The 27358-nt window shown below is 42.7% G+C and overlaps 2 protein-coding genes across 19 annotated transcripts in view; one reads left to right on the plus strand and one right to left on the minus strand.

Moving 5' to 3' along the window:
• Positions 1-21556, plus strand: part of RAPH1 (Ras association (RalGDS/AF-6) and pleckstrin homology domains 1) — a 336299-nt gene extending 314743 nt beyond the window's left edge. For 5 of the 6 annotated variants that reach the window (XM_084524568.1, XM_084524566.1, XM_084524567.1 and 2 more), the window contains 6 exons: positions 723-866; positions 2140-2250; positions 5738-5836; positions 6513-6633; positions 7231-7373; positions 10993-21556. In XM_084524568.1, the coding sequence (XP_084380694.1) occupies positions 723-866; positions 2140-2250; positions 5738-5836; positions 6513-6633; positions 7231-7373; positions 10993-12969 (2595 nt within the window). In that variant the 3' untranslated portion in view covers positions 12970-21556. The remainder of the gene's footprint in view (positions 1-722; positions 867-2139; positions 2251-5737; positions 5837-6512; positions 6634-7230; positions 7374-10992) is intronic. The other variant, XR_014694574.1, reaches the window with a different exon arrangement.
• ABI2 (abl interactor 2) overlaps positions 20672-27358 on the minus strand; it is a 59378-nt gene continuing 52691 nt past the window's right edge. For all 13 annotated transcript variants that reach the window (XM_084524572.1, XM_084524574.1, XM_084524573.1 and 10 more), the window contains one exon: positions 20672-26885. In XM_084524572.1, coding sequence (XP_084380698.1) covers positions 26710-26885 — 176 coding nt within the window. In that variant the 3' untranslated portion in view covers positions 20672-26709. The remainder of the gene's footprint in view (positions 26886-27358) is intronic.

Below are 27358 nucleotides of genomic sequence, written 5' to 3' on the forward strand. Positions count from 1 at the left end.
TTCAGTCATTACACAAAAGTAAATATTTTGAATATTTAATTTTTGATTATACTTAATAATACAATTACTCTTAGGAGTAGCATATTGCAGACTTTTAGTCTGTTATTACCAAAGATTCTAATAAGTGGTTATGTGAATACTGTGTATCAAAAAGTTGTTTGGAGCCACAACATGCAGAAGATTGTAATGCTGTCTAATTCTTCCTGTCTTCTAGGATTCCTCATAAATCTCTGTTCTGCATATTAGTCTGGAGTATATTTAATGCATTTTTCTTTCCGCTGTTAGCTTTTTATAAATAGAACTTTAACAGGAAATGCAGTATTGGCATTAGTAGCAACAGGGTACTCAAGTAATGGATGCATATGTAGTTAAGTCTACGTATACACAAAACCTACGAGGCTTTATCTGTAAGGTGACCTCATGGATTTAAGGCCAGTAAAGCTGTTGGGAGGATATTTCTGATAAGCAGTGGTGAGAAAATCTTTACAGTAGCTACTAATATTTCTGTTGAGAAAATGCTAAGATCCTGTACAGTATTTCTCTGGTTTACATTAGACCTCCTTCATGTAATCTCTGAGTCATGTTATTGCATGGATAAAGTACGTGTTGTGTATGTATTCCTTAGATAAAGAATTTCAGAGTATCAGTCATTGAAATAAAAACCCTGCATGCACTATGTTCTCTTTCTATCTCTTCACAAACCACTGTGTGTTCATCTGCAGGAATGTTTCTGTGGAAGTTCTGTAACTGTGCCAGAAATTGAGGGAGTTTTGTGGCTGAAAGAGGATGGTAAGAAGTCTTGGAAGAAACGTTACTTTCTTCTTCGAGCTTCTGGAATCTATTATGTCCCTAAAGGGAAGGCAAAGGTATGCTACTGTAAAGCAATTTCTCCAAGTTGTTTATTGCTGGTAAGTCATTTGTGTGCAAGTGTCAGCCTCAGAGTTTGGCTTGGCTATGCCCTGACCAGAGCCACGTCCCTTAATTAACAGTGCAGCTTTATCATGGAAGAAAATTAAATTATAAATTTACTTCAAATTACTGTGATGGTATTTGATGTAAATTGTCTAACCCCAAATTGCATGACAACAAGGGTCTGCTCTTTGAGTAAATTCAGGCTTAGGTGGTCAGAAACACCAAAGAAAAAGGATTGGTGGAGTTAAGAGACTGTCTTTTCTCAAGTGGAATTCAGATGAAGGACCAAGTTGCGCTGCAAATTCTGGTCATAAAATCTCAAGACCCAACTTCACAATCAATATGCATAACTTTATTGGGTTTAATTACTTCATATAAATGGGATTATTTTTGTACCAATTTGTGGTACATTTTTTGAAATTGGTAAATATCGTTCTGTTTCTTCAGTCTCATTTACTACTGTTCTGTATGTTTCGATAATGAAAAGGAAATGGAAAGCTGCTACAAATGCATTATAGCTTCAAGGCTGAACTCCTGCAAGTTCAAGTCATCCATGAATCTGTGGGTCTTGACAGCATGAACTGGTCTGCAGCAGTTTGCAGTCTGCAGTTTGCTTCCCACACAGCTGTCAATGAAGAGAAAATCGTCCCTGTGCTCTCCCAGTGCATCAGCTCCCTTTTAGACTTGAATACATCTCAAACGTTCTCTCTATAGCCTTTTACTTGATTAAAGCAATCTATATGTAAGATACCCTGTTGAAATTCTGTGCCCTACAATCACTGCCAAACATCATAAAAAGTATACTTATGGTCAGATTGGAATTTGGAGACCTTGCTTATTACTAAGATGAAATATAACAAGCAGCTGTTAAAAAGTTTCTGATCAAATCAGTCTTATTTACTCTTTCCTGATACCAACTCTGAATAAACATTAGCAGTCTGCTGTACAATGTGGTCAGAAGGCAAAATACAAATAACACACACACGCGTAAAAATGGACTGAATTTGAAAAAGAATAACCTTGTTAAAAGAATAAATGCCTGATGCAAGAGTTTACACATGGCTGTATCCCCTCTTTGCATTGTTAGTATTTAAATCAGATTGAAACTAACATTAGACTGTAACTAAACTTTATATTAGTATTGAATCTTAACACTAGACTGATTTTTCAGTGTGCGTGGTTTTCTTAAAAGGATGTTTTGTAAATGAGTATTTTTGTATTTAATAGGTCTCGCGGGATCTTGTATGCTTTCTACAGCTAGATCATGTCAACGTTTACTATGGACAAGACTATCGGAACAAATACAAAGCACCCACAGACTATTGTTTAGTGCTGAAGGTAACTTGTTAATTGTTTTAAAACTCCTAACACTAAAAATAGCAATTCAAGAGCTTCAGACATTTCCACACTAGTCTTAGTTTCTAACAACAAAAGAATGGTGTTACTGGGTTCATATAGCATTCTTGGCTTCTCTGACAGTGGCATTTCTTTATAAGCTGCTTAGGGAAAACTTAGAAGTATACAACAGTCTTGCAGAGATACTTCACAGAATACTTTTTCAGCCTTTAGAAGTTTAGGGAGTCATGGAATGGATCTCAGCTGTTCTGCTTTGGAACCCCAAGAAACTTTTAGCATAAACCTTGTATGTTCTTTTACTTCTGATCCATCAGTTGCTTTCCATTTTATTTTCCCTAGTTCTTGTATTGGTAAGTGAACAGTAAGTGAACAGTTGCTTGTTCTCCATGTTCTTCGTGACTTCATAAACATTTTCATATTGCCCTGAATTGCCTTACTTCCATACTGAGTCCTGGTCTATTTAATTTTGTTGTTGTTGTTTTTGTTTGTGTGGTGATTGTTTGTTTGTTTGCTTTTTACTATAAAATATGACACTAAAATCTTTCTTTGGAAACTATGCTTTACAACAGTTCAGATTCAGTGGAAATGCTCCTTGAAGCACTGATGTCAGGGAGTTCCTGTCTTCTCAGAGCATAGGTCCAGAGTTGTGCAGAAACTTGTGAGAATATTGTGAGTGTCAAGGCTACCTATATTGCCCTATCTGAGGGAAAGGGGATGCTGTAAAGGAAGAAACTTCAGTGTATAAAGGACAAATAGAAAGAACAAGTAGAAAAAATGTTACAAAAGTAATGACCTGATCTTAAACGGCGGGACTTGAGTGCTTTCAGTTATTTTAAATTGCATCAATTCATCTCCCGGTCTCTCTTGACTCTCACAGGTTTTTCAAAATGGTGTTAGTTCTTGCAAGATAGCTAGCTACAAAGTTTTTTAAAAACAGATTTTCAGTTTGTTCATAGCAAATAAAGCATTTTCATGGATTTGAAAACGGTGCAAGTAATGAGATAGTTGTGCTTAAAATTTTCCTTTGAATTTTTATCTTCCCTAATTCCCATCTCTTGCGGCGTTATGCATAGCAGTACGATAGAATGTTTTATGTGCCTGGAGCGTGTGACTGCCTATGTGTGGTGTGAAAGAAGGATTTCATTTTTCAACAGACAGGGCAACTTGTTTGGGCCCACTGAGAGGTAGAATCATAGAATCATTTAGGTTGGAAAAGATCTCTAAGATCAGCAAGTCTAACCATTAACCTAGCACTGCCAAGTCTATCACTGCTTGATGTTCCTAAGCATCAAATCTACACATCTTTTAAATACATGTACATCTAAGGATGGTGACACAACCAATTCCCTGGACAGCCTATTCAAATGCTTTACCACACTTTCAGTGAAGAAATTTTTCCTAATATCCAACCTAAACCTCCTGTGGCAACTTGAGGTTTCCCCTGAACCTCCTTTTCTTTAGGTTAAATAACCCCAAGTAGATTGAATATCTAATATGGGACATGAGATTAAGGGAGAAAGCATAAAACTGAAATTGGAAGTATATTCTCCGGTCTTATAAGTCCTTGGCACAGTTAACTGAACACAATTAAAGGCAAAAATACCCGTGTTTGTAGGTATTATGTTATTTGAACTAAATTGATTTCTTATGATTGCATGTCACTTTCGACCTATGTCATTTTGACAGGTTAAAATGGATATTTTTTTTAAACTTGTTGATCACCCAGAGTAAATCAGACTTTGTCTCAGTAGATTTAAAATATATATATATTGCCAGTGTAAGGGAACTCATGGAAATGTTGAAGTCAAAATTTAACATCTAAGTTTTCCTTTATTATTTAAGTAGATTCATGTTGTAAAGTTAGTTGGCTAACTTATACAAAATGAAGCTATATTTTCAGTGTGGAACTGACTAATCACCAATTACATTGAGTTTTGCTTTCCTCAATTCTCAACATGTTAAATCAGTGTTTAATATTAGTATCAACAGCATAGAAGCCATATAATTATTTTATTTTTTTGTATACACAATTGATTTTGTGGACTCACTAAGCTGGGAAAGAGCTCCAAAATATGAATGGGGGGAGGGAAGAGGTGAATGGGAAAAGCATGCTAAAATGTTGATCCATAATAAAGTGCGGAATGGACTAGTCTTTACATATTGTCTCCTTTGTTTATCGTGAACCTTACTGTGTAAGACGGTTGCTGTTGTTAAATACGACAGTTGCATGCTGTATATATTACCTCCTTGGTCCTGAATGTTAGATTTCTGAGAGTTCCTTTTATTTATGTATAGCCAAATTTTAGAACGTCCGGAAAAAATAGGCTTGTTAGGGAAGTAATTGCTTATGCTTTCATAGATTCCTCTTTGTTACACAATGTGTACGTGAAAGAGATCGGTTATGAAAAACAAAAACAGAGATCTAAAATCATAGTGAAGTTAGTTACATATATTCTGGTTATGAAGATAAATGTGTTCGTGTTCATTTTGAAACAATTGTGTTTGGAAGACGTAGCAAGAGAAAACGGTCTGAAAAGACATTAAAAGTTCTTTGATAGATATTTAAGACAGTCTCCAGTAAAACTGAAATGCCTATGATCATCTAGCAAAACTCTATTGCTCGTCTATAAGCTAATACAGGATAATAATAAGTTGAGTATTCACAGCTGCCATGAGAGCTGTGTGACATGTAACTTCTGCAGCACAGACAGCAAACAACTGAGTAATCCATCCAGAGTGATTTCCATTGTTTGATTTAAAAATATATATATATTGTATTTCTTTACTTCTGTATTTATAAATACAATATTTTTTCCTTTCCTACATGCAATTGGGAACAGCAAGTATTTTAAATGACAGCCCTGTATCAGTAGGACAGGGACCTTGAAGGCTCTACAAGCTGAGAACAGAATTGTGCTCAACAGGGTGTCATTTGTGGAGTGTCTCACTCAAGCCATGCAAAAGCAGAGAAGAGTATGTTTGCTTTCCTCCAGTGTGTTTTGGTGAGAGGTAGCTAAAACAGTTGTCTCCCTCAGGTGGTGATTTAGTCCATAGACTGCTAAAGGAGCCAACTCTTCACACTTTGACTGTCCCTTGCTTGCAGTTTTTACAAGCTGACACTGTTCTGACTGCTTGGTTTGAGAGTATAAATATTTCTAAAGGGCCTTGGGGATGCAGAAAGCTCTGTAGGTACGTGGAAGGTACAGCACTAAAATACTCGAGAGTCACCCTTTCCTAGTGTTTCAAATCTGAAGTCAATGTTTGCTGGACATGCTGCCAATTTGTGTGTAAAGCAGTCTCCCCAACTCCTGAAATACTCTCAAACATTTGTAAGTGGGCCTCAAGTATGCACTGCCATCCAAGAGCTTCTAGCAATAAATTTGTCTGTATAAAACTCAGCAGATTAATGGCTTTTCTTGCATTCCTAGCTATTAAAATATCGGTGGGGATTAACATTTTTTTTCTGCAGCATCCTCAGATCCAGAAGAAATCCCAGTATATCAAGTATCTTTGCTGTGATGATGTAAGAACTCTACACCAATGGATCAATGGCATCCGCATTGCTAAGGTAACCTCCTCTAGCCAGTCTTGCACTGTTGTCATGAGTTGTTGTCATTATCTGTTTGAAACCATTTATAGTTATTTGGCAAAATACACGCTAAATCCAAATTCCTTTTATTTAACTATTCTGAATGTGAACTATACAATGTTTATTCTTACATCCCTAGAAATCCTTCATTCCCTAGAAAAACTGGACCCTTTCCTTCCATTTCTGCTTTACTTTTTTTGTCATGTGACATAATTCTGACTGACGTGTGCTAGATTTCAGCCAACTCTCTTACAGACATTAAAAGGAAGGCTTGTGGGAAGAGATGAGACTTTGGGTTTGACAGATTTGTTTTCTAAGATGCCCATGTTGTCTTAGTTTATTTGTTGGCCCATTTCTTGCATTTATCTGTGTGGTTTGATGCAATCTCTTCTAGCATAAAGAAACTGTTCTTATTTCTTTTAGCAATTCACTAATAAAAAGGCGAAAGATTGGGAGCAGGAAATTGCCACTGCTGCTAAATGAAAGAAAATGAAATTTGCACTGATTTAATTTTGTGCGAGCTCCTTTACATAGAGCCTGCTTTTTATCTCTCGGGAAAAAGAAGGTGGAGTAGAGAAGCTGGCGGTGGAGATTAGCAGTCTGAAAAGGGCGCAGAGCCTGTATAGTCGTTACATTTGTTTGTCGTTTTGCTTAGTATGGGAAGCAACTGTACATGAATTATCAGGAAGCATTGAAGAGAACAGAATCGGCATATGACTGGACTTCCTTGTCTAGCTCCAGTATCAAGTCAGGCTCCAGCTCATCTAGTTTGCCAGGTAATAATGTGATCTGTCTCATAATGGAAAGACTTAATTACCTTTTTTATTCTCAGTTATTTGGAGACTGCAGGAGGGGCTATTCCAGGAAATGGACTATATTAATCCAAAAACCTTTATTACTTCTAGTGGTGTGTGTTTTCAGAAGAGGAACTTCATTTCAAATTCCTGATGCCGCTATCTTCATCTATTTGAGAAAAAAACAAATCAAGGTCCCTGTTTTAACGATGTAAACTGCTTTTGTTAACTGAAATATGTGAAATTGGCAATTAGGAAATAGTCCCTGCCCATAGGCAAGGATCAAAACAATCTCTTGAGAGACAAACTTTGAAAATAGTGGTTCTGCTCCTTTGTCAAATTTGGTGTCCCTGCATGAGTATGGTCTTGTTGCTCTGTTGTGTTGTCTAGACAGCAGTCTTCAGTGGGCTGGCTGTGAGCTGGAGCTTGTGCAGTCGTTAGTGGGAACACTGTTATTTGGTGGGATAACACATTTAACAAGCGTGACCAATAAAGGTCACACAGACTTGCATTATGAGCACACTGGCTTTACTCTTACATTCAGAAATGTAAACAGTTTTTTTGCTTTCTTTTAAACAGAATCTCAATCAAATCATTCTAATCAGTCTGACAGTGGAGTTTCTGACACCCAGCCAACTGGACATGTCCGTTCCCAAAGTATTGTCAGCTCCATGTTCTCTGAGGCCTGGAAGCGAGGCACTCAACTGGAGGAATCCAGCAAGGTAACAAGAAGACTTTAGTTTGAGAACCAACACCCAACAAAACGCACAAGACAGAGTGTTACCTCTTCCACCTCTGTCTGGAATGGGATGGATTTTTTTTCTCTTTATTACTATATATTACTTGCATACACTACATTATACATTTTTTTTCAGGAATTGCTTTTTCAGGGAGTTCAATCATGAAACATTCTGCTCTTGTTTTTATTAGTGTACACAGAACCCCCCTTTTCTTTGAAGGCATGAGACCGTCCTTCCCATGAATCCTATTAATTAGTGTTGAGTAAAGACCAGATAAAAAGATCAGCTGTTAACAAGCTGATGAATTAAATTAATTTATTAAGATGTTTCTTCAGTTAACTAGTCACATTTTTCCATTGTAAAGATGTAAATGACTGAGATCTGGAGGCAGGTACACCTGTTTAAGACACGCTCTAATATTTTTATTCCAATGGTTGCTATTATATTCTGTGGAAATGGAAGCAGTAAACATAGACATGGTTAAAGCAGAAGTACTAAAATTGAAAGTAATTGTGGATTGAGACAGATTTGATATCTGCTGTTGCTGGTAGAGAGTTACAAAAGATAGTAGCCCATTGACTCCGAGAGTCTTTGGTGGTTTGGTTAGTTCTATGTCTGGTAGTTGGCTGGTGTAGTTCCTGGAGAATACCTGCACACACAGCGGAACCGCCACTTCAGCTGGTTGGTTGTCAGGCTTTACAGAATGTCCAGGCTCCTGAACAGCCATGATACAGGTATTAACGGCGGCACTTATGTGTGGAGGTGTATTGGCAGGATGCTGTGGGGGAAGCCATCTTCTCTCCTGTCAGACTCGAATCTTTCCCAAACTGCAGGTTCAAGGTTGATAGAGAAGGAGGCTTTTTAAAAATAAAACCATGGGTCACTACACCTCATATTGGTGCATTAGATAAATAACTAGAAATAAGACACAACATCACATTTTCAAGTAAAAAAGCACAGGTGGCACAATGTGAAATCTGACTTGGCTCTGTTCTGTGGGATTTGTAACTTTTCTGCAGTGCCTGCTGGCTTGGAAATCATATAATTGTAATAGTGATGGCCCAGGAACGTAGCTTACTAAACTGTGATTCAAATTTTTCTACTGCATGTGTGCAACACCTGCTGCATGTTCATCAGCAGATGGCTTGTGTATGTGTACAGGGTGCATCATTTCTACAGGGACTGGGTTGATGGAAAAGATAGGGCACTCAAGTCTGTCTAGCATGTATCCAACAGAGGTGGAAGAGTACTGCTATGAGAACTGTCATGTTACTGTTTTCTGAAGTTTTGTTTTTAATGTGAACTCTTTGCTACTACACTCTGTGAACTTCCGGAGAAAATTTTGAGATTAGCACTATGGACCACATCAAGTCCATGGTGCTGCTGGCAATTACTCATTTAAATAAACCCCCATAATTTTTATGTTATCTGATTAAAGCATTTTTACAAATAAAATATTCAGACTTCTCCCTATTAAGGGCCATCCATGTTTCAAGATTTCATCAATTTGAATTCCCTTCTATACACAAATCCGTTAAAAGGTACATGACCTCACATGTTAACACAGGTGAATGGAAACTTGCAAAGACTCCAAATGAAATGAACCATGTAAAATTATGCTTTGAAACTATGCTAAAAAGAATTCTGAGTAAATTGTTCACCCATTTAACTTAAGCCAAACTACTGTACATGATTTTTTATACTGTACAGGTCTGGCTGAAGAAACTTAAATGGTCAATAAATTAGGCTGGTAGGGGCAAATGTTAAACTCTGTGGCAAGAAAAGAAACAACGTTATTGATATAATTGGTATATTATTATATATATTGGTGTTATTGATATAATTTCCCAAAATGCTGCCATTTGCCCAAAGAATATTTTATTCACTTGTTCACGTTCATCACAGCTGGACAGTGAAAATATCATGTCTTGTTTTCTTGTTAGATTTTAAAAATGTTCTTTTAAATAGGATAATACGACAGGTATCAGAATGCGTGCTCACTGTGTGTGCTTTACGTGACAAGGAATAAGGGACAGTTCCCTGCTCAAGACTCTCTAAGGTCTTGCCATTCAGGGATAGCTGTTCTTTTATGCGTCAGTCTTTCTCTCTCGCTGTTTATGCCGCTTTATTTTTTCCTGTTGCCTTTTGCTGTCTCAGGTGTCAAAAGTGAAGGTCAGCACACCCGTGGTGCCTTATACAGGGCAGAACTAAGGTCAGGGGATGTTACTTATAAATTCATTAACTTGGGTGACTGGGAGAATGGTAATTGCAGACTAACATATGCAAGAGATCAAGATCTCTCCCTGTTTTGGTATGTGAACATGTTGATGAAGCTCCAGAACTTTGTTACACTCTTGCCTCACAGACCTAACGTGACAGGTAGAGGCACATCCCATGTTTGTTGTAAATTGCCCTTTGTTGTTTCTTACTCTAATCTTTTTGGTGTTGTTCCTATGCGTATAGAAATTCTGTGCACCTGTGTTTAAAACAAAGCAATATGCAAACATACTTATACAGTGAAAAAGAGCATAATTGGGCTAACTTGTGGCAAAATATCTACTAATGAAGCGTAGGTACTGAGTGCAGTTAGTGGCGTGTTGGTATTGCATTTCTAATGCATGTTTCTAAGCTGCGAAGATCACACTGTGAAGTTCACAACTTTGCTTGTAGCAAAACCGCTTTGTATTAGGAAGTTGTTGATAAACTTGAGTAATGTAATCATCTTTTTAAATTTTAACATGAATGTAGGTATACAATTTTAGAGAAGCAATTTAACCTGAGCAAAACCCAATGAGTAGATGAAAGCATTGCCTGCTGCTTTCCCATTGCTCCTTCCCTTAGACATTTTTTTCCCTGTCTTTCTTTTTCTGAATAACATAACAGCTGCATGCCTAGCTTTTCCTTTCCAAGCTAACTTGTGTTGAAGGTCTCCAAACATTTCCTTCTGGGGACACTTTCCTAGGAAACTTTAGTTGTCCCTCTTTTTTGTGTTTGGTGTCAGAGCATGTGGAGAAGGACCTCAGAAATATTCCTTTGCAGAGCTTGCTCTTCTGTGTTTTAGAGCAGGTCAGGATTTCTGCACTGTGCAACACTAAGCTGTGTTAAGGCCTGCGCTGACAACATAAAGGCTTGTCAGACACTCTGGGAGGTCGTGTATGGTTTAACTTCAGTCTTTAAGAGCTGAAGCAATGCCTGCAGTCTCCTGCTCTGCCCAGCGTCCTTTGTTGTGGCCGTTGGCACCCTGGGGAGTGTCCTGTTTGGTTCCTGATGCTTGCCCGCAGAAGGACCAATGTGTCTCCCTGGGTACAGCTGCCTCCCATAATTTCGGCATAGCTTGCAATAGACCTGGCCCCGGTGATTCTTGGCAGCTCCCCTGCCAGCTTGTGTGGCCAGACTGCACGGTTCAGGCTTGATGTGTGAACAACTGTCTCTTGCTGCATTGTTTTCCTAATACTTCCTGCATGCTGTGATCTGCCACTTAATTTTTAATGACAGGCACATTTAGACCTTGACTTTATAATCTCTTTGTCTCCTTCCCTCCCTCCCTCCCTATCTCTCTTTTTCTCCCTTTCCACTTTCACTAAAATTCCCTTCCCAATAGGCCCGAATGGAGCCTGCAGGTCGGCCCTTCATGTCTGTTGCACCTCCTGTGTCCCCGCAGACAAAAGTGGCGACCCCCTATGCAGCCTCACAGCCGTCCCCCCCGCTGCCCCCACCGCCGCCCCCCCCTCCTCCACCCCCACCTCCCCCTCCTCCTCCTCCACCCCCCCTCCCCAGCCAGGCCGCCCCGGCTGCTGCCTCCCCCGCCACCATGTTCGTCAAGTACAGCACCATCACCCGCCTGCAGAACGCAGCCCAGCACGGCGGCCCTTTTGCCAAGGCCCCCGCTGCACCGCAGCCCCCCCCGCCCCCTCCAGCCTCGGGCAAGCCTCAGATCCTGGTGCCCCCCAACGGGGTCATGCCGCCTCCCCCCCCTCCGCCGCCGCCTCCCACTCCGGGCTCAGCCATGGCACAGCTGAAGCCGGCACCTTGCGCCCCGTCTGTGCCGCAGTTCACGCCTCCGCCACCCCCCCCCAAAATCCATCAGGTGCAACCAAATATAAGCCAGGCTGCCGCCACTGCCACCCCCCCGTTGCCGCCCCCTCCTCCCCCCGTGCCTGCGCCCCCACCGCCCCAAGCGCCCCCAAAGCCTCTCATGACAGCTCTCCCTCCGCAGCCCAGCGGGAAGGCAGCGTCACCAGGGGTCACGCATGTCACCCCCCCTGTGCCAGTTCCCTTGCCCCTTGCAATTAAGAAACAGCCGAGTGTCACTTCTTCCCAGGTGCCTCCGCTGCCCCCAGCCCCTCCAGGCCCCACTCCTCCCCCAACGTTCCCAAAGCAGCAGAGTTTCTCTGTGAAGCCGCCTCCGTCCCCTCAGTCCCCAGTGCCGTCAGTGGTGAAGCAGATAGCCAGCCACTTCCCACCTCCTCCCACCCCACCTGCCGCTGAGCCCCAGCCTCTGAAACCCCTGCCGCTGAGCGTGGCTCCCCAGTCACCTCCAGCGGTGAAGGCGAAGCCCAAGTGGCAGCCCGCCTCTGTTCCCTCTCCGGATTTCCCCCCTCCTCCACCAGAGAGCAGCTTAGTGTTTCCTCCTCCACCTCCTTCCCCAGCTACCTCTGCAGGTTCTCCCCCCCCTGACAAATCAGGGTCTCCAGTCAAAAAGACCAGCAAGACATCAAGCCCTGGAGGGAAGAAACCACCTCCAACACCTCAGCGGAACTCCAGCATCAAATCCGCCAGCTCCACTGAGTACCACGAGTCCAAGAGACCTTCAGTGGACCGCCTTGTCAGCAAATTTGCACACCCACCAGAGCCGTCAGGGTCTCCTTCGAAGGAGTCGTTGCCTCCTGCAGCCCCTCCAAAGCCTGGAAAGCTCAACCTTTCTGGGGTGAGCTTGCCCATCGTCGTTCCGCATGGAGGGATCCCGGCCAAGGCTCCTGTGCCAGGTGTGTCTGGGAAGGAACCTGTGGTTGAATTCCCTTCACCGCCGTCGGATTCAGACTTTCCACCACCGCCACCCGAAATAGATCTTCCCGTCCCACCGGTTGAGATCCCATCGGTGTTTTCAGGCAGTACCTCCCCGAAAGTCGCTGTTGTCAATCCCCAGCCTCAGGCGTGGTCAAAACCATCCATTAAAAAAGCCCCACCGCCCACGCGGCCGAAGCGGAACGACAGCACTCGGCTGACACAGGCAGACGTCGCAGAGCCACCGGTGACTCCTGGCCCCCAAGTGCCCACCTCACCCAAGTCCAGCCTTAGCGTTCAGCCGGGATTCTTGGCAGACCTCAACCGGACGCTGCAGCGGAAATCCATCACCCGGCACGGCTCCCTCTCCTCTGCACGGATGTCCAGAGCAGAGCCCACAGCCACCATGGACGACATGGCCCTGCCGCCACCCCCACCGGAGCTTCTGGCTGACCAGCAGAAGACGAGCAGCTTCAAGGGCAGTCATATATCTGGCTATGCAACGTTACGGAGGGGGCCGCCGCCTGCACCTCCCAAAAGGGATCAGAACACCAAGCTGTCGCAGGACTGGTAGTCCCCAGGGGCCAGTGCTCTCTGACTCGAGGGCTGCGCTGTGGTCAGGCAGCCTGTGATGTTGTGCGCTTGGAGAGAATGTGGGGACGTGGACAATAGCCCCGTCAAAAGAGGTGATCTCAAACTGTAGCTAAGATTAAAGATAGAGACATTCCCCTTTCATGGCTAGGCCAAAAAAGTTGGGGGCTTGGGGTTGTCAATATTTTATTGGGGGAGGTGGGTAGAAGAGGTATCAACTTAATCCTTTCGATTTCTTTTACCCTTCATATGGATTGGACCAAAATCCCTTTTTCTTACTTTTTCTGCATTGAGGGGAAGATAATTTTTGTAGTGTCTGTCCATGTGAGACATGTTTGTGCATGTATTATAAGTGTAGGTATATAATATATTGTGATATATTTCGTCGCAATTATAGAAAATAACCAGAATGTTTTTGTAGAGCCGTATTTATTGTTTCAGTCACTATATTATTGGGAATCAGACTCTGTAACCAGTCAAATCTTACCGTATAAGATGAAGATGTAGAGGGCACTTTAAAGAAAGGAAGAAGAAGGAAAAAGTAGGGAAAAAAAAAAAGCACCACAAACCTTTTGGCAGTTTGTGATGGGTAAATAATGGTGTAAAGTGGAGGTGTTCTGCTAGTAATTGTACATTGGTCATTGATTGAAAAATACAGACTCAACATACCAAAACATTCTGGTCATAATACTACTGAAAATGAGTATGTTCTGACAAAGAAAATAGATTTTATATGTAGTGGGCTGGAGTGAAATATATTTATACTATAAAGAACCTCCCCCTTCCTTCCAAATAGTTTAAAAATATACACTGCTACAAATTAATTCAAAATTACTTGCCCATGAAGTAACTAGGATAAATATGTATTATTCCAATCCATTATGCATTTTAAGTTTATAATAGGCTCGATCATTTGTTTTTATGGCACAAGATGACCATTTGTGTTAACCCCTTCTGAAAGCTGCCAGGACTCCTGCAATCAGTGCCGACTCACAAGGCTGACCCGTGTGGATCCATCACTTGTACGTGTCATTCTTTCCCTGAATGAACAGGTAGGTTTCTGTAGAGAGCGCTCTGTTCTCACACAGACACACACAGCGTACAGTCTCACATTGTCTGTGCCTGATAAGATGTATTATCTTTACAAAAAACAAGTGTCTGGAAACAGTGATGTTTGTAATTCATTAGAAACTGTCAGGAAACTTGTCTTTCTAGAAAGAGAGAAGGGAATGGTAATTTCAGGCTAAGCACAGCTGGAATTCTCTTTTCTTTGACCTGCCAGAGGCTCTGACCAATGCATAAATCTGTTAATTATGAAATTGCACTTCTAGCAGTCAAGGGAGAGGACTGGAAAAAAAATCTTTGAGAGGCAATAACATTTGCTATTAGTTTAATTTAAGGAGCCGTATGAGTAGGAAATAGATTATCATATTTGCTTTTTTTTTTTATTGCTACTGAGTCACAATCACCGTATCAAGTACTAGCGTCCTTCATCTTGTATTTCAGGAGTTTGATTATACAGTCTTACCTACATATTGGACACAATAAGGTATTGTAATTAGGATAAGTGGTCTTGGGTGTTATGCATGTTCATTACAGGGTAGTGGTACACAATCTTTTTAAATTAACTAAAATACTTGGACTGTGCCATCTGCAGTCATTAACTTCCCTGGTCATTACAGGGATACTGTCAAGGCTCAGATGTCAAAGGATTCTACTGTTTACCTTTATTTCAAAAGCAAATACTATATGCTTTTCTCCCCCAAAAAGTGAATCAAAGGAAGTAGCTTAACCTCACAGTATCTTCAAGTGTGTAAAAACAAGATGGAAACTAATCTCTCATTAGAGTAACTCAGATTGATAAGAAATATTGTGAGTGTCCCCTATTCCTTTTTTAATTTATTTTTTTTTTAAATCCAAATAATAAAATTAATGTATTTGTGAATAATTTATGAATAGGAAAAAGGTTTTGTCAATTAGAGGGGAAAAATGATACATCTATAACTATATAGTTTTAAATAAGTGCATCATGAAAAGAGAAAAATTAATGGTGCTGTCTCTGTTGACCTGTTTCATATAATTTTATAAAATCTATTTCAGCACCTCTGGAAATTGTTTTAATATTTCTGACTAGTTTTTTTGAGCAATAACAATATACCATTGTGTGCATTTTTAAAGCACTGCTATGGAAAGGCACTTTTTTTGTATCTTTCAAATTGTTCACAAAGTTTTGTTTCTACTATTTTTGTGCTTATCAAGTGTCCTTAACAGCATTTGCATTGTTGATTTTAAGCATGCTCAGTATAGCTGGCAAGTAACTTCGCAGGAAGATTAAGCTATACTGCAATTCATGGGTGCTGTAATTTTCTACGTTGGTCCTCCTGCTGCTTTGTACTGTATGCAGTTCCTGGGGCTCACACCCACCAGTGCAGAAGGTGTGCAAATACAGTTGTAACTCCCAGCCGTTACTGACGATAGGTAAGTGGACAAATCCTCTACTCCCTGATGGGGTGCATCTGGGCTGACACAGCACATGCTCCCAGATGAGAATCAGTCAGGGAATTCTTGCTCCCTCCGTTTTCCTTTCCCTACAAGATAGCTAGCTCCACTGGTGGGTGATAGTTGCAGCCCTTTTTCTCCTGTTCACTCAGTGCGGGTACCTCTAGGATTTGCACTTAGCAGAGCAATGTTTTAAGTGCAGTTTTTTCAGAGGCGTTTGAACTTTGTTCTTGTGCCCAGTTTCATTTACCCAGTATCTCCCCCTAGGACAATGAATCCATGCTTAACGTCGCAGGCTGCTTAACAGCTTGCTGGGAGACAGAAGTTTAACTCAAGGTTCGCAGCAAAAAGAGTGAGTGTTGGCAAAGGTTGCAAGATTGCATCCTTAGTAGAACGTACTTCATCAGTCACTAGTGATACAGAAATGTGAGTGGCTGCAGCTTTGTCTCAGATGTGTGCTGAAATTTGGATACAGAGTGATTCAGACAACCTGGTTGTCTTTTTAGCTTATTGGATCCTGTCAATGTAACTTGCTTTTCCAGTTTATTTACTGTTTTATGACAGCAAATATGCCTTATTTGCAAGTAAGTTATTTTTTCCCCTTGTGCACTGGTCTCAGAATTGTACCATTTTATCTTGTAAAATCAGAAAATAAAGGGGCCAAAGCTCACACAAAGCAAGATGCTTCTTGCTACAAACAGGGGCAGTAATCCTTTTCGCACTACTAAAATGAGTGTGAGAGCTGAGCTCTCATACACTGGACCCACAGATAGCAGATGCTTTTATCCTAAAATACTGAGAGAGTAGAGCTGTAGTTATGTGGCATGATGAAGTGTGTATACCCTTTGGCACTTAATGTGTATGTCAGGGAAAACCCTGTTCCTGCAGGAGGAGCTGAGAGCTGACAGCTGCATTCTTTGTTCTTCGTTTCCTCTCTGCCAAGCAGCTGTAGCATCCACCTTTGCAGGTAGCAGGGATCTGTTCAGCCAGCAGAGAGGGGAGGGTCTCTGCACATGCAGCACAGCTGTAGAAAGCAGGAACCTGGGCTTCTCAGGCACTCCAGTTTAATTCAGCTCTTGTGGAATTGCTTTGGAAGGAAAAACTAGGCCCTCATAACAGCACTAATCGTAGAGGGAAAATGTTAGTAACAAGAAAAGCTTTTAAGCACGTCATTCTGAAGAAATCATTGGTAACGTGGTTGAGGTAGACATGCCAGTGGTTCTGTTTTATCTTTCAAAATCTGTGTTTGGGGGAGAAGGTTAGGCACATGTCTCACAGTAAAGAAATAAATTTAAAAAAACCCACAGTTATTGTACATGGAAGAGGAAAGCTCCTGCTTCCCCTGTGCAGTTGCTTCCTCCTGCAGCAAAGCACTGCTTGCTCTAACTTAGTGCATGACCTCAAAGCCAAAGAGCTCCTCTCCTGAACTTACTGTGTGATTTCCTGTAGGGCAGCATGGAGTGATTGACAGACACATCAGGGAAACAGTCAAGGTACCTGAATCACTTTGGTTTCAGGGCTGATGGGAGAGGGAGCAATATTTTAACAAGTGCATTTTACAATTCACTGTTGTGGAGTTGCACATTTAGAGGTTTTTTTGTTGTTGCTGTTTTTTTCTAATTCCTTTGCTCTGTGCTCTTAAGCAACCAGGTAGCACAAATCAGCTCAGAGAAAGCGTGGCCAGTTTTGCTCTGGGTTAAAATTATTTTTTTCCACAGTTAAAGGAACCAAAAGTGCCGTTTCAACAACAGAAGGGCAAAAGTGAGAAATTTTCTGCTTATTACAGAAAACCACATAGAACTAAATTGTTATACTTCAATGGTGCCGTTACAGGTAAAATAATTTCTTATTCAAAGTAAGATAGTAAGTAAGTGGGTCTTATTACGAGTATTATGTCTAATACAGAGTCATGTTACAAGCAGTTGCATCTCCTTGATTAACTGGGGCATTGTATGGCTCACTGGCTTTAACTATAGCTGGGGAACACTTACTGTGGTAGAGAATTAGATTTACCGTTTGAAAATCTTGTTAACGAAGAGCCGAATTCTTCTTAGAGCTGTATTGGCATTTCCGTTTGATTTGTCACATAGAATTTCCAAGACTTGATGCTCTTCCTGGTTTTTATCATTTATTTTAACGTAGCAGCAGAAGTTTATAAAGGGATTTTCTGTTTGGTATATGCGTACGTGACTTCCACCTTGTCAGCATAGATGCTTTTCTGGAGTTTTGCCTCAGACCAAACACAAAAGCAATATAAACTCCTGACAGAAGGTAGTGACGGTGCAGCCAGAACGTATGAGGGCTGTTTGCTTGTTTGTTGTGGGCTTTTTGGTTGTTTTGTGGGTGGTGGGTTTTTTTTTTTGGCCTTTCTTTTATTAAGGTTTAGATTTTGTGCTTGTTCAAACAGTGCTCCTAATTTGGGGGGTGAGGGGACTCTTACCTGTGTTGGAGAGGAGTTTCCCCAAGCCCCATTTTCTGGCTTCTGGTGTTTAGCTTTGCAGACCCTTGGTTACTCGGGACAGGCTCCAAACCAGAGAGTATTTAATACTACAGGTTTTCCATAGATGTTTCTGTAATATGCTGGTGAATTTAAAAGTTTGTTTGGAAATATACATTTCTCTGAAATTGAATAATTTTCCTTTCTGAATTATTTATCTCCTTCAATTTAATATATATATATTAAATACATATATGAGTGACAAAACCAGCATTATAGTGCAGGGGTTACCACTCACTAATACTGTGATACCGTGAGTCACAGGCTTTGTCTAGTTTTGAGAAGTTTAAGACACTAAATTGCAAATGAGGTGACAACACATGCCTAGCTGTCGTAAGTAAAGTAATTGCCACTAACATAGGAAAAGTAGTTATTTGGGCTGGTGCCTGTTTGGTGCTCCGAGGCACTGAGTAGGGCAAAGATTCAGTGAGCTCTCTTTTCAGGAGAACTGTACATCCTTGGTGAGGTGAACTAGAGAAGAATTTGGAGGAACAGGAACTGGTGCTATATGTATGCACAGTCCCCCACAGCAGGGATTTTGTGAGGGGAATGTGTGAGAAGGAACTTGAGGAAGAGATTTTGGAAACCCCCTTATTTAACGCTTAAAGGCAACTCATCTGTGAGGACACTTAGGAATGGAACCAACTGTTCCCTACAGTGGAAAATGGTTTCCTCTCACCTTTCCTAAGATGCCAAAGATGCATTCAGAGCTAAATTTCAGGTACACAGATGTTCTTGCACCAGCTGGTCCTGGAGCCAAGTGGACGGGGGCTGCAGCTGCTGTTTGGTAAGAGAGCAGGGCTGCTGCTGCCAGCTCTTGTGCATCTCTTGCCTTTGGTAACTGTGGGTACAGATCTGCAAGGAGTGGGGGCAAAGGGCAGTTTAGCGAGGGAACCTGTGCCCAGAGGCTCCCTCACTGCTGATTTGGTGCAGCACTATAAAGCTTGTACTTAAAAAAAGGAAAATTAAATTATTTCACAAGTTGTAACTGAAATCTTAGTTCTCCTTCTAGTGGACTGCCGTGGACCAGAAATTAACTGGAGTAGCAGTTTGTTTTATGGCTTACACTAATTGTTAGCGGCCACTGGTGATATCCTGTATAATACTGGGGATGCAAATGTAAGAAAAAAGTGTCATTGCAATGATGATTTTTCTGTACAGCAAACTTGTGCTGAGTGCTATAAATACATTCATGTTTACTGCTTTAAAAAGAAAATTGCACATTTTATCTTTCAGTGGGATTGCCTCCCCTCTTCCCTTTCCAAAAAGAAAAATCAAAGCTCTTTTAGACTGATAGCTTCAGGTTGGGGGGAGCTTTGCCATATTATAAATATATATAAATATATGTATAAATATACTTTTTTAAGCATGAGAGAGGACAAAAGAAATACTACATTATAGAGTACCCAATATAGATCATTATACAATGGAATATGCACAATTCAATAAAGATGTAGTTAAATTTAATAATTTGTTTTAATCCTCTGTCTTGCCCTTTTTCTTTTTCAGTTCAGAGTCCACATTGTGTTCTAAGGGCACCGGTGGTTCCCCTTTAGAGATCAGATATCTGACAGCCTACAGGTTACAGTTTCTGTGCTCACACTTGATAAAATTGCTACTTATTGTTCCTTTGCACAGTTCTTTCCAGTGGGTCAGACCTGGCTGTACCAGTAACAAGGTGCACACCAGCTACAGGTCTAAAGAGGACCCAAAGCAAAGGCTCACCTTTTCCATCTGCGTGCTTCCCCAGACGTGCAGGGTCCTGGCAGTACTCTGTACATCTCTGCTCACCCAAGAACAGCTGATGGCTGGTAAGTGCTGGTGCAGCCCTTCTCTGGGGTCCGCTGCAGGGAATTCAGCTCTGTTCATCTCTCCCTCAGGGTCGCCCATAGGCTAGCCGTGCAGCAGTCATGAGCTATTACTGCAGGGATTTGAAAGTCAGGGTTATAGGAACTCCAACTGGAATTCCTGCTCGTGTGGGGCAGTCATTCTTAGAGGCGCAGAGGTACTTGGTCTTGCATGTAACTGAGCTAGTCTCTGCCTTGAGCCAGGAGATGGAACACCATCCTTGGGAAGCAGCAGCTGCAGTGCATGCTCTCACCTACCGGAGAGGGAATGCAGCTCAGTGAAAGGAATTCACGAGCAGCACAGCTGTGCGCATACCACAAGGAGTTCGGAGCTGGCCAGGACACAGCACATAGAGCAAGTGTCACGGCCCCAGGGCAGACATGTCACTGCTGAAAGAAGAACAGCTCTTGTGTTCCTGCAGGCCCAGAGGAAGGGACTTCTGCCTAAACACTGTTAGTGCAGAATGTTACTTGGGAAAAGCAAGGGAGAGCAGCTCTCCAGCCAGCTCAGACGAAGCCGAGCCTACAACTGGTACAACAGGATGGCAGCTGAGAGCTGTGAACATGGCATGGGTGCCCTGTGCTGGAAGAAGAGCTGGCTACCCAGTAGTGGTAACTGCAGGAAAGGCAGTCATACAGAAGTGGAGAGAGCAGCCGCTGAAGGCAGCGGGCTGGACGCAAGTCATCATACCTGTGCTGACCTCAGAGCTCCTCTGGAACAGGGCTGCATACACAAGCTACTTATCCCAGCCTCGACATGTTGAAAAGTCTGTAGCAAAAGACAAGGAATGTGGCGCAGCAGTGGCACACTCACAGAACACAAGGTGACAGAACACATGGTGTGTGCTTTGTTCTTTTTATTTAGGGCTCGTAACAAGAGGGTTTAGTACACAGCAACAGTTAATTCCAAGTACAATTAAAAAAATTTAAAAATTGGGTTTTGCACTCACTTGGAAGGTGGTTCAAATGGCACACACAATAAAACGTTACTGGCGGCACACAGCTCCCCAGAGTCCTGCAGGCTTGATCATTTACAGTGGGCTCTGCACTCATCCACTGCATCAGCAGTGCCAAAATCAAAAGCACAGGGTGCTTCTCCTCTGACTGCAAACCAACGGTGTGTGTGGGGGTTCTGCTTTCAGAAAAAAAAGTACATGGACAAAAGATCCATGTTAGACACTAACATTTCCAGAGAATTCATAGAAACTACTTGTCCATGCAAGTTGCAAAAGACACTTTTTCAAATGTGAAAAGAAGCACTTGGGCTTTACAGAAAAAAAAAATCTAGACGTCAGCACTTTAGCAAGGCGCTGTAATGGAAATGAATTTGTACAAAGCTCTTCCTCATTAGTAGATAGTGGTAGGATTTGTCTGAGGTTTTAAGAGAAATAGGAACAACTACACTGCACATATTTCAGCAGTCACCACACAGGTATTCAGCAGGATGCTGGGCCTAGGCTTACCTCTGGCCAACGGGCTGCTGACTTTACCTTTTTGTAACTCATCTTGGAATAAGCAAAGGTATTAATAAAATGGGTATGTTCAGAGTACCAAAGAAAAAAACAGTTCCTGCATTCACAGGAGGGTGTACAAAACACATTGGTTCTTTTCTTTGAATGAAAGCAGCAGAACACCGTGGTCTGTGAATTATTATTTGTAACAGCAGTTGGCAAACCTTGGCCGCATCAAGCATTCAACAACCTTCCCACAGAAAGGAGAAGAAGGTCCCGCTACTCTTGTACTTTCAAAAAAAATAAAATTGAAAAGGACTGTTGCTCCATCGTGACTTCAGCTACTGAAAAGAAAAACTGTTCCCCTCTTGCACTGTTCTGACCTCTGTGTAATACCATTTTAGCCACAAACTATGGCTGTGCCTAATACTGAGTGATGCCAAAGGGTGAGGAAGGTGGAAAATATATCCGTAAGCACAGTAAATTCTTCAACATGGGTCCCTATAAGCTATAAACCATCATCTACCTGCTCATACTGTTTTACAACACTGCCTTTTCTCAAGATTAAATATTTGCCTTAGTGACCACAACAGTTCTGCACATTTCCCACTGCCACTATTGCCAGCAAAGGCTTGTCTGACTAAATACTCTGTATGGGTTTTGCAAAATTTACTGAAATGCTGCAGTCCTCAGTCAGTGACTACACTCAATGCTAATAAACCCAGCAGAAGCCACAGCACCAGTCCCCAACAGCCTCCTCTAGCAGCTTCAAACAAGTTGCCCTGTAAATGCCACCAGATTACTAACCAAAGAAAAGTCCTGTCCTTTCCACATGAAAATGTAAAACTTTTGCATTTGATCTATGCCTGATGGCCAGAGACATAATTAAAAGTGAGCTTATTCCTTGTAAAGAGAGGCACAGCTACAGCGTTCACTGGGAACTGCTGGAAGCTGCTGAGCAGAGCACAGCAGCAACTCGCCACCCTCTGACACAGGTAGGGGACACCCCAGAAGCACAATAGGCTGCACCAGTGCATGACCCTCCACCACCAGTCAGCAACTCACAAGTACGCGGCAGGCGGGCAGCACACCCTCCGTCCAAAAAGGAGCATCAGTCCTGTCGCTGCTTCCCTTCCCAAAGGCAGCTGAAAAGCCCAAGGTAAAAGTGCTGCTTGGCAGATGCTGCATTGCTGCCATCGTACCCTTTGGTTCTTGGCTGTCACGAAGAGCACTGAAGAATCACGCAGAGCAGGGGACCAAGCATTCTGCTCATTTGCAAACACGGCGCTGGGTCTGCTGAGACAGGCATGCTGGCATAAGCAGAAGACAGGCACATCCTCTTACTCCAGAAAGCAATGCACAGCGAGAGCCCTCAAACGGCAAAGAAAAAGTTCCCAGGAGGCGTGAAAGGAGAACAACCTGTTCTAGCAAGGGCTAGCTGGTTCCCAACCTTCCTGCCACCCCGGTAAAACACCCAGCCAGAGACCAAAGGGACGGTGGGGGAGCTGTGGTGCAAACCAGCAGCAATTTCCACCCACTTCCAGGAAACCTCAACTCAAGTTCCTGTTATCACTTACAAGAGAAGGGCCATGCTCCACCTCTTGCCCTCCAGTGAGAGCAGCAGCTTGTCAATGTCCGTGTCTGCGCGGCTCTCACAGGTCAGGCTAGCAAGTCCCCCGGCACTGCCTCTGCCCTCTAGTGCCTGCTCCAGCTACTGGGCATGGAGGTGCAGTCAGGATGCAGAGGCATAAAACAGGCAGCTTGGTTTTCTTGCCACTCTCAACCAGCTGCTGCAACAGCCAGTGAGGGGAACAAAGAAAAGCAATCTGAAGGAAGAAAAAAAAAAACACATGCAAAAACCAACAACATGAGACACGTGCAACCCCAGCCACTCAGGAACAAAGGCATGAAAATAATTTGCACCCACACTAGCTGGGGACAGTATGACCTCCTTTCACCCAGGCATGTGGCTGAAGGAGAGCTGTAGTTAATAGCTTTGTCCCAAGGGGGCCAAGAGCAAGGAAGAACTCTGCTACAGCAAACCAAAGCAAAATCCACAGCTACAGATTCCCGTGCACAATGAAAACATCTGGCTGAGCTAACACAGCTCTCATGAATGGAGAAACGTTCATTTTGGCCATACAGCACTCTTTGGCCTATCCTGGAGTGTCTCCTTCCCCTACCTCTCATGCACACCTGCTGCTCTGATCAACAGCTTGTGATGCTGAACACCTCCTACTATGGCAGCAGAACTCAGTGAAGAGAAGTTGTGCATCCATGTGAAATACTGAGGGTTTTTTTCCACGCTTCTCCCCTACCCCCCTTTTAGGAACATATGTAAATAAGGAGGTATGGGGTGAAGGTTTTGGAGAAGACATACAAGGGACAAAACTGGAAACACAACCCTCACTGACTTCACTAGCATGCATGTAACATTAATACACAAAGCCTGTTTACCTTGGCCTGGTCTATGACCATAACATCACATCATCCCCAAACAAGCCACAGAATTAAAATCTATACAAAATAAAAAAGTATGCATAAAACTCAACACGTTTATTTGCATTAGTACTGCATAATAAAGCTTAAAACCAGCAGGAGGTGACCCCAAAATTCCATCCAGAGCAGCTCTTATAGGACAAACAATACCACATGCTATCTGCAGAAACCCAACTAACCTTTGGCCCATTAAGCCAAACCAGCCTTTGAAGGAGCTTGGCACATCTTCAAGGTTTTTCAGCCTCATCTTCTGTCCTGAGCTCTGACATGCATTCAGTACTTTCCAGAGTACACACTGCTCCACTCTGGTAGCTCTCAAAACAGAAAACTCACAAGATATACAACCAGCTGAATGAAAATTAAGGACATGGGTGTGTATCACACACTATGGAAGTACACACAGTCACCACCCATCAGTCAGAAGTATTCAAGCGCATGCTCTTACACATACTGAGTTAAAGACATGATAGCACTAATGCGTGACCTCCCAGCTGGAATATGGGTGTGCAAGGAGAGAGCATTCACTCTCCTGTAGTAATGTTTTAAGCTGCCAAACTCAATAGGTTTGTGCACTGTGTGCTCAGTCTTCACCAAAAACAAACCAGAAACAAAACAGAAGGCAGGAAAGCTCCAATAGTCCTGGAAAACGCAATTCTTTGGTGCATAGGGGGTGGCTGTGTAATACTGCACTGCAATCCCCCTGATCTCTAGCCATGCAAGCACCACTGCCCTATGCAGAAGCTGTAGGCCTGCCCTGTGGCAGTGGAAAAAGACATTCCAGGTACGGGACAACCAGTGTTTCTAGGTATGGTCCCACAGAAATGGGCTGAGGGAACTGACCATGGCTGCTTCTGCTACTCTTGCTGCAAGAGAGAAGGAAGGTAGAAGGGTATCTGTTCTGGCTAACGTTTATTCCAAATACTAATGCTGCCAGCTTCTAGAAAGAAGACAACAGCGTCTTGGCTACACAGCTGCAGACTAAGCCTGGGAGAAAGTAACTTCCATCTTTGCACTGGTTGCTTCAGAACTGTACCTCTTGCAGGCTTCCACCAAACTAGTTCCTTTTACACACTGTTACAGGAGTTAATGCCCTCTTCTGCAAGCTCACCGCAGATACCAATAAAACTTACCGGTATCCCCCACACACCTCACCTGTTTGTTTCCTCTTTCTTCGCCCTTAAGCAGCTGTGGCTCCTTCACACTCGAGTTTGGATGAAACCTGCACCTCCATCCTGATACTGCACTGGCTACCAAGCAAGGGGATTGTGTCAAGTCCCCCTGCCAATATTATCACAGACTCACCCTTGGCACTGCTCTCCGCACTGCTGTTTTACGCACAGGCCTCAGAAGAAAGCTGCAGTGTTACCTTGCCTTTGACAAGCTACTGCTGGTACCAGCTGGAACTTGGTCAGGCGACAGTCAAAAGTTGTTTAGGAAGATGCCCTGGCCCAGGAGGCTCTCACAACGCAGGGGTCATTTGTGGGCCAACAGGACTGCAACTGGAGGTTTAATTGGTTCATTCTGTTAGTGCATCACATTCACCCAAAGACAGTGTTTAGTCCTTCCTGAGGGCAGACTAATACAGCCATCATTGTACACTGATCTGCAAAGCAGAACACTGAGCAGCATTTTAACTGAAACTTAAAAAGCAAACTATTAACCCAGGGGCCTTCACTTGGTATTACTCCACCCTAGATCCACCAGTACAGCTCTAAATATCTGTTTCTTCAAAATAAGCAATGGAAAGGACTGGGAAGAGAGCTAGGACTACTACTAGTTACTGCTTGGATTTCCATGGGAAACCAGTACACACAACAGCCCTTTTTACTTCCATTGAAGAGATTTTGGCAACAGACATGAAGACGACGATTGCCGTTTGTCCTGCCTCTGCACAGGGCTCTCACAGTACATATGCAAATCTAGTCATCAAGTACAAAAAGCCAATTTACAATACCTGATTGGATTTTCAAGATTATATTGTGCATAAGACTAAAGTTGGGGGTAAGTTTCTCTAGTGCAAGCACGCGTGAGTAGATCTGAACCTTAGAGATCACAGCCCCTAGAGTTTATCCTCAGACCCCAGGAGGACCTGTAAACTTCGTTTCACCTTCACCGTCAATGGCATCTGTGAGTTCCGTTTAATCCAGCAGCACCCGTGGCAGGTAGCTCGGTGCGGAGCAGCACATTTACATCAGTGCATAACAAAAACCAAACCTGTTGCATTCAAAAGATGAGGCAATGTGGGTGAGGGTCCTCTGGGCTGCAGCCATCCTAATTGTCTAAACTAAAAGGTGAGTGATTCAAAGCCAGCTCTGTGTGCCCTGTGTCAGCCTACATGTGCAGAGCAGCTGCAAAAGTGTTTATGCTAAGATGTAACCACCTGTAAGGAAGTCAGATACGCGAACGGCTTTGTGTACAAATCCCAGTGTTCCCTAGCACACGAGCGTTCTTCCAGCTGCACAGGAGTGTAGTGTAGAAACAGGAGGGACGTCCACTGGCCAGCAACCCTTCACCACACGCATCCCAGGACATCCCAAGTGCCAGGCACTGCTGCCAAAAGTAGTACCATGAGGGCGCACAGGATTCCTGAGACAGATCCCAGAGCCTGTCGGAAGTCAGAATTTGACTGAAGGGTCAGCTGCTCAAGGAGTTTGTTACATCTGAATGGGTCAGCTTAATTCACCATCAGATGGCTCAGGATAGCCTCTCTGCTGGCAGCCGGAAGAGCCATTTGTTCAAACAACTCAAATCACTATTGTTTTATAATGAGGGAGGGAAAAAAAAAAAAAAAAAAAAAAAAAAAAAAAAAGAGTGGTTGTTACAATTATCCTTCATTCAGCTATTCTGGATGGGGCCCCAGAGGCTGGTGGAGATCCGGGAAGCCCTGACAGCTCCTGCAACAGGAGATGCAGAGCTCTGTCCTCGAGTCTTCACTCCGAGTAATGCATGATGGACTCTACATAGTTCCCTGGGAAGAGCCCCGTCACTCCATTCATGACCCCTTCGTACCAACCGTCATCATTCTTCTTGATGACATATATGATGGCACCTTCCTGAAATGACAGCTCATCTTCTTTGTCCTTCGTGTAGTCATAGATGGCCACCACTAAAGAACAGAGAATCAGAGTATGGACTGTTAGGAGAGGTACAAGCATGTACCTCAGTTATCTCCACATGTAGATATATAAAATGCACATGTGCAGTCCCATTATCAAGAAATCACTCCCATCATACATAATACCAAAGTAAATAAAATCCACTAAAGAAATAGAGAAAGAAACACAGTGCCTCTCTAAAACAAAATGTATGCCTACTGTATCATCAGGATTTTTTCCTACAACCACATAATAGTGGAAAATACTAAACAGATGAAAGCTGCTTCAGAAACTCAAAGAAATATGACAAAACACTGGCAAATATGAAACAGAAGATATGTATCATTACCCAGATAACATTTAGAAAACATACATTTAAAAAACTCTACAATCATACAGTATAGCTGTTAAGAAAAGCATTTCTACAGGGAAATATATACAGACATATACATACAATAAAATATACATATTTATGTACAGAGAT

This window comes from Aythya ferina (genome assembly GCF_964211825.1).
Source record: "Aythya ferina genome assembly, chromosome: 6".
Classification (NCBI taxonomy): Eukaryota; Metazoa; Chordata; class Aves; order Anseriformes; family Anatidae; genus Aythya; species Aythya ferina.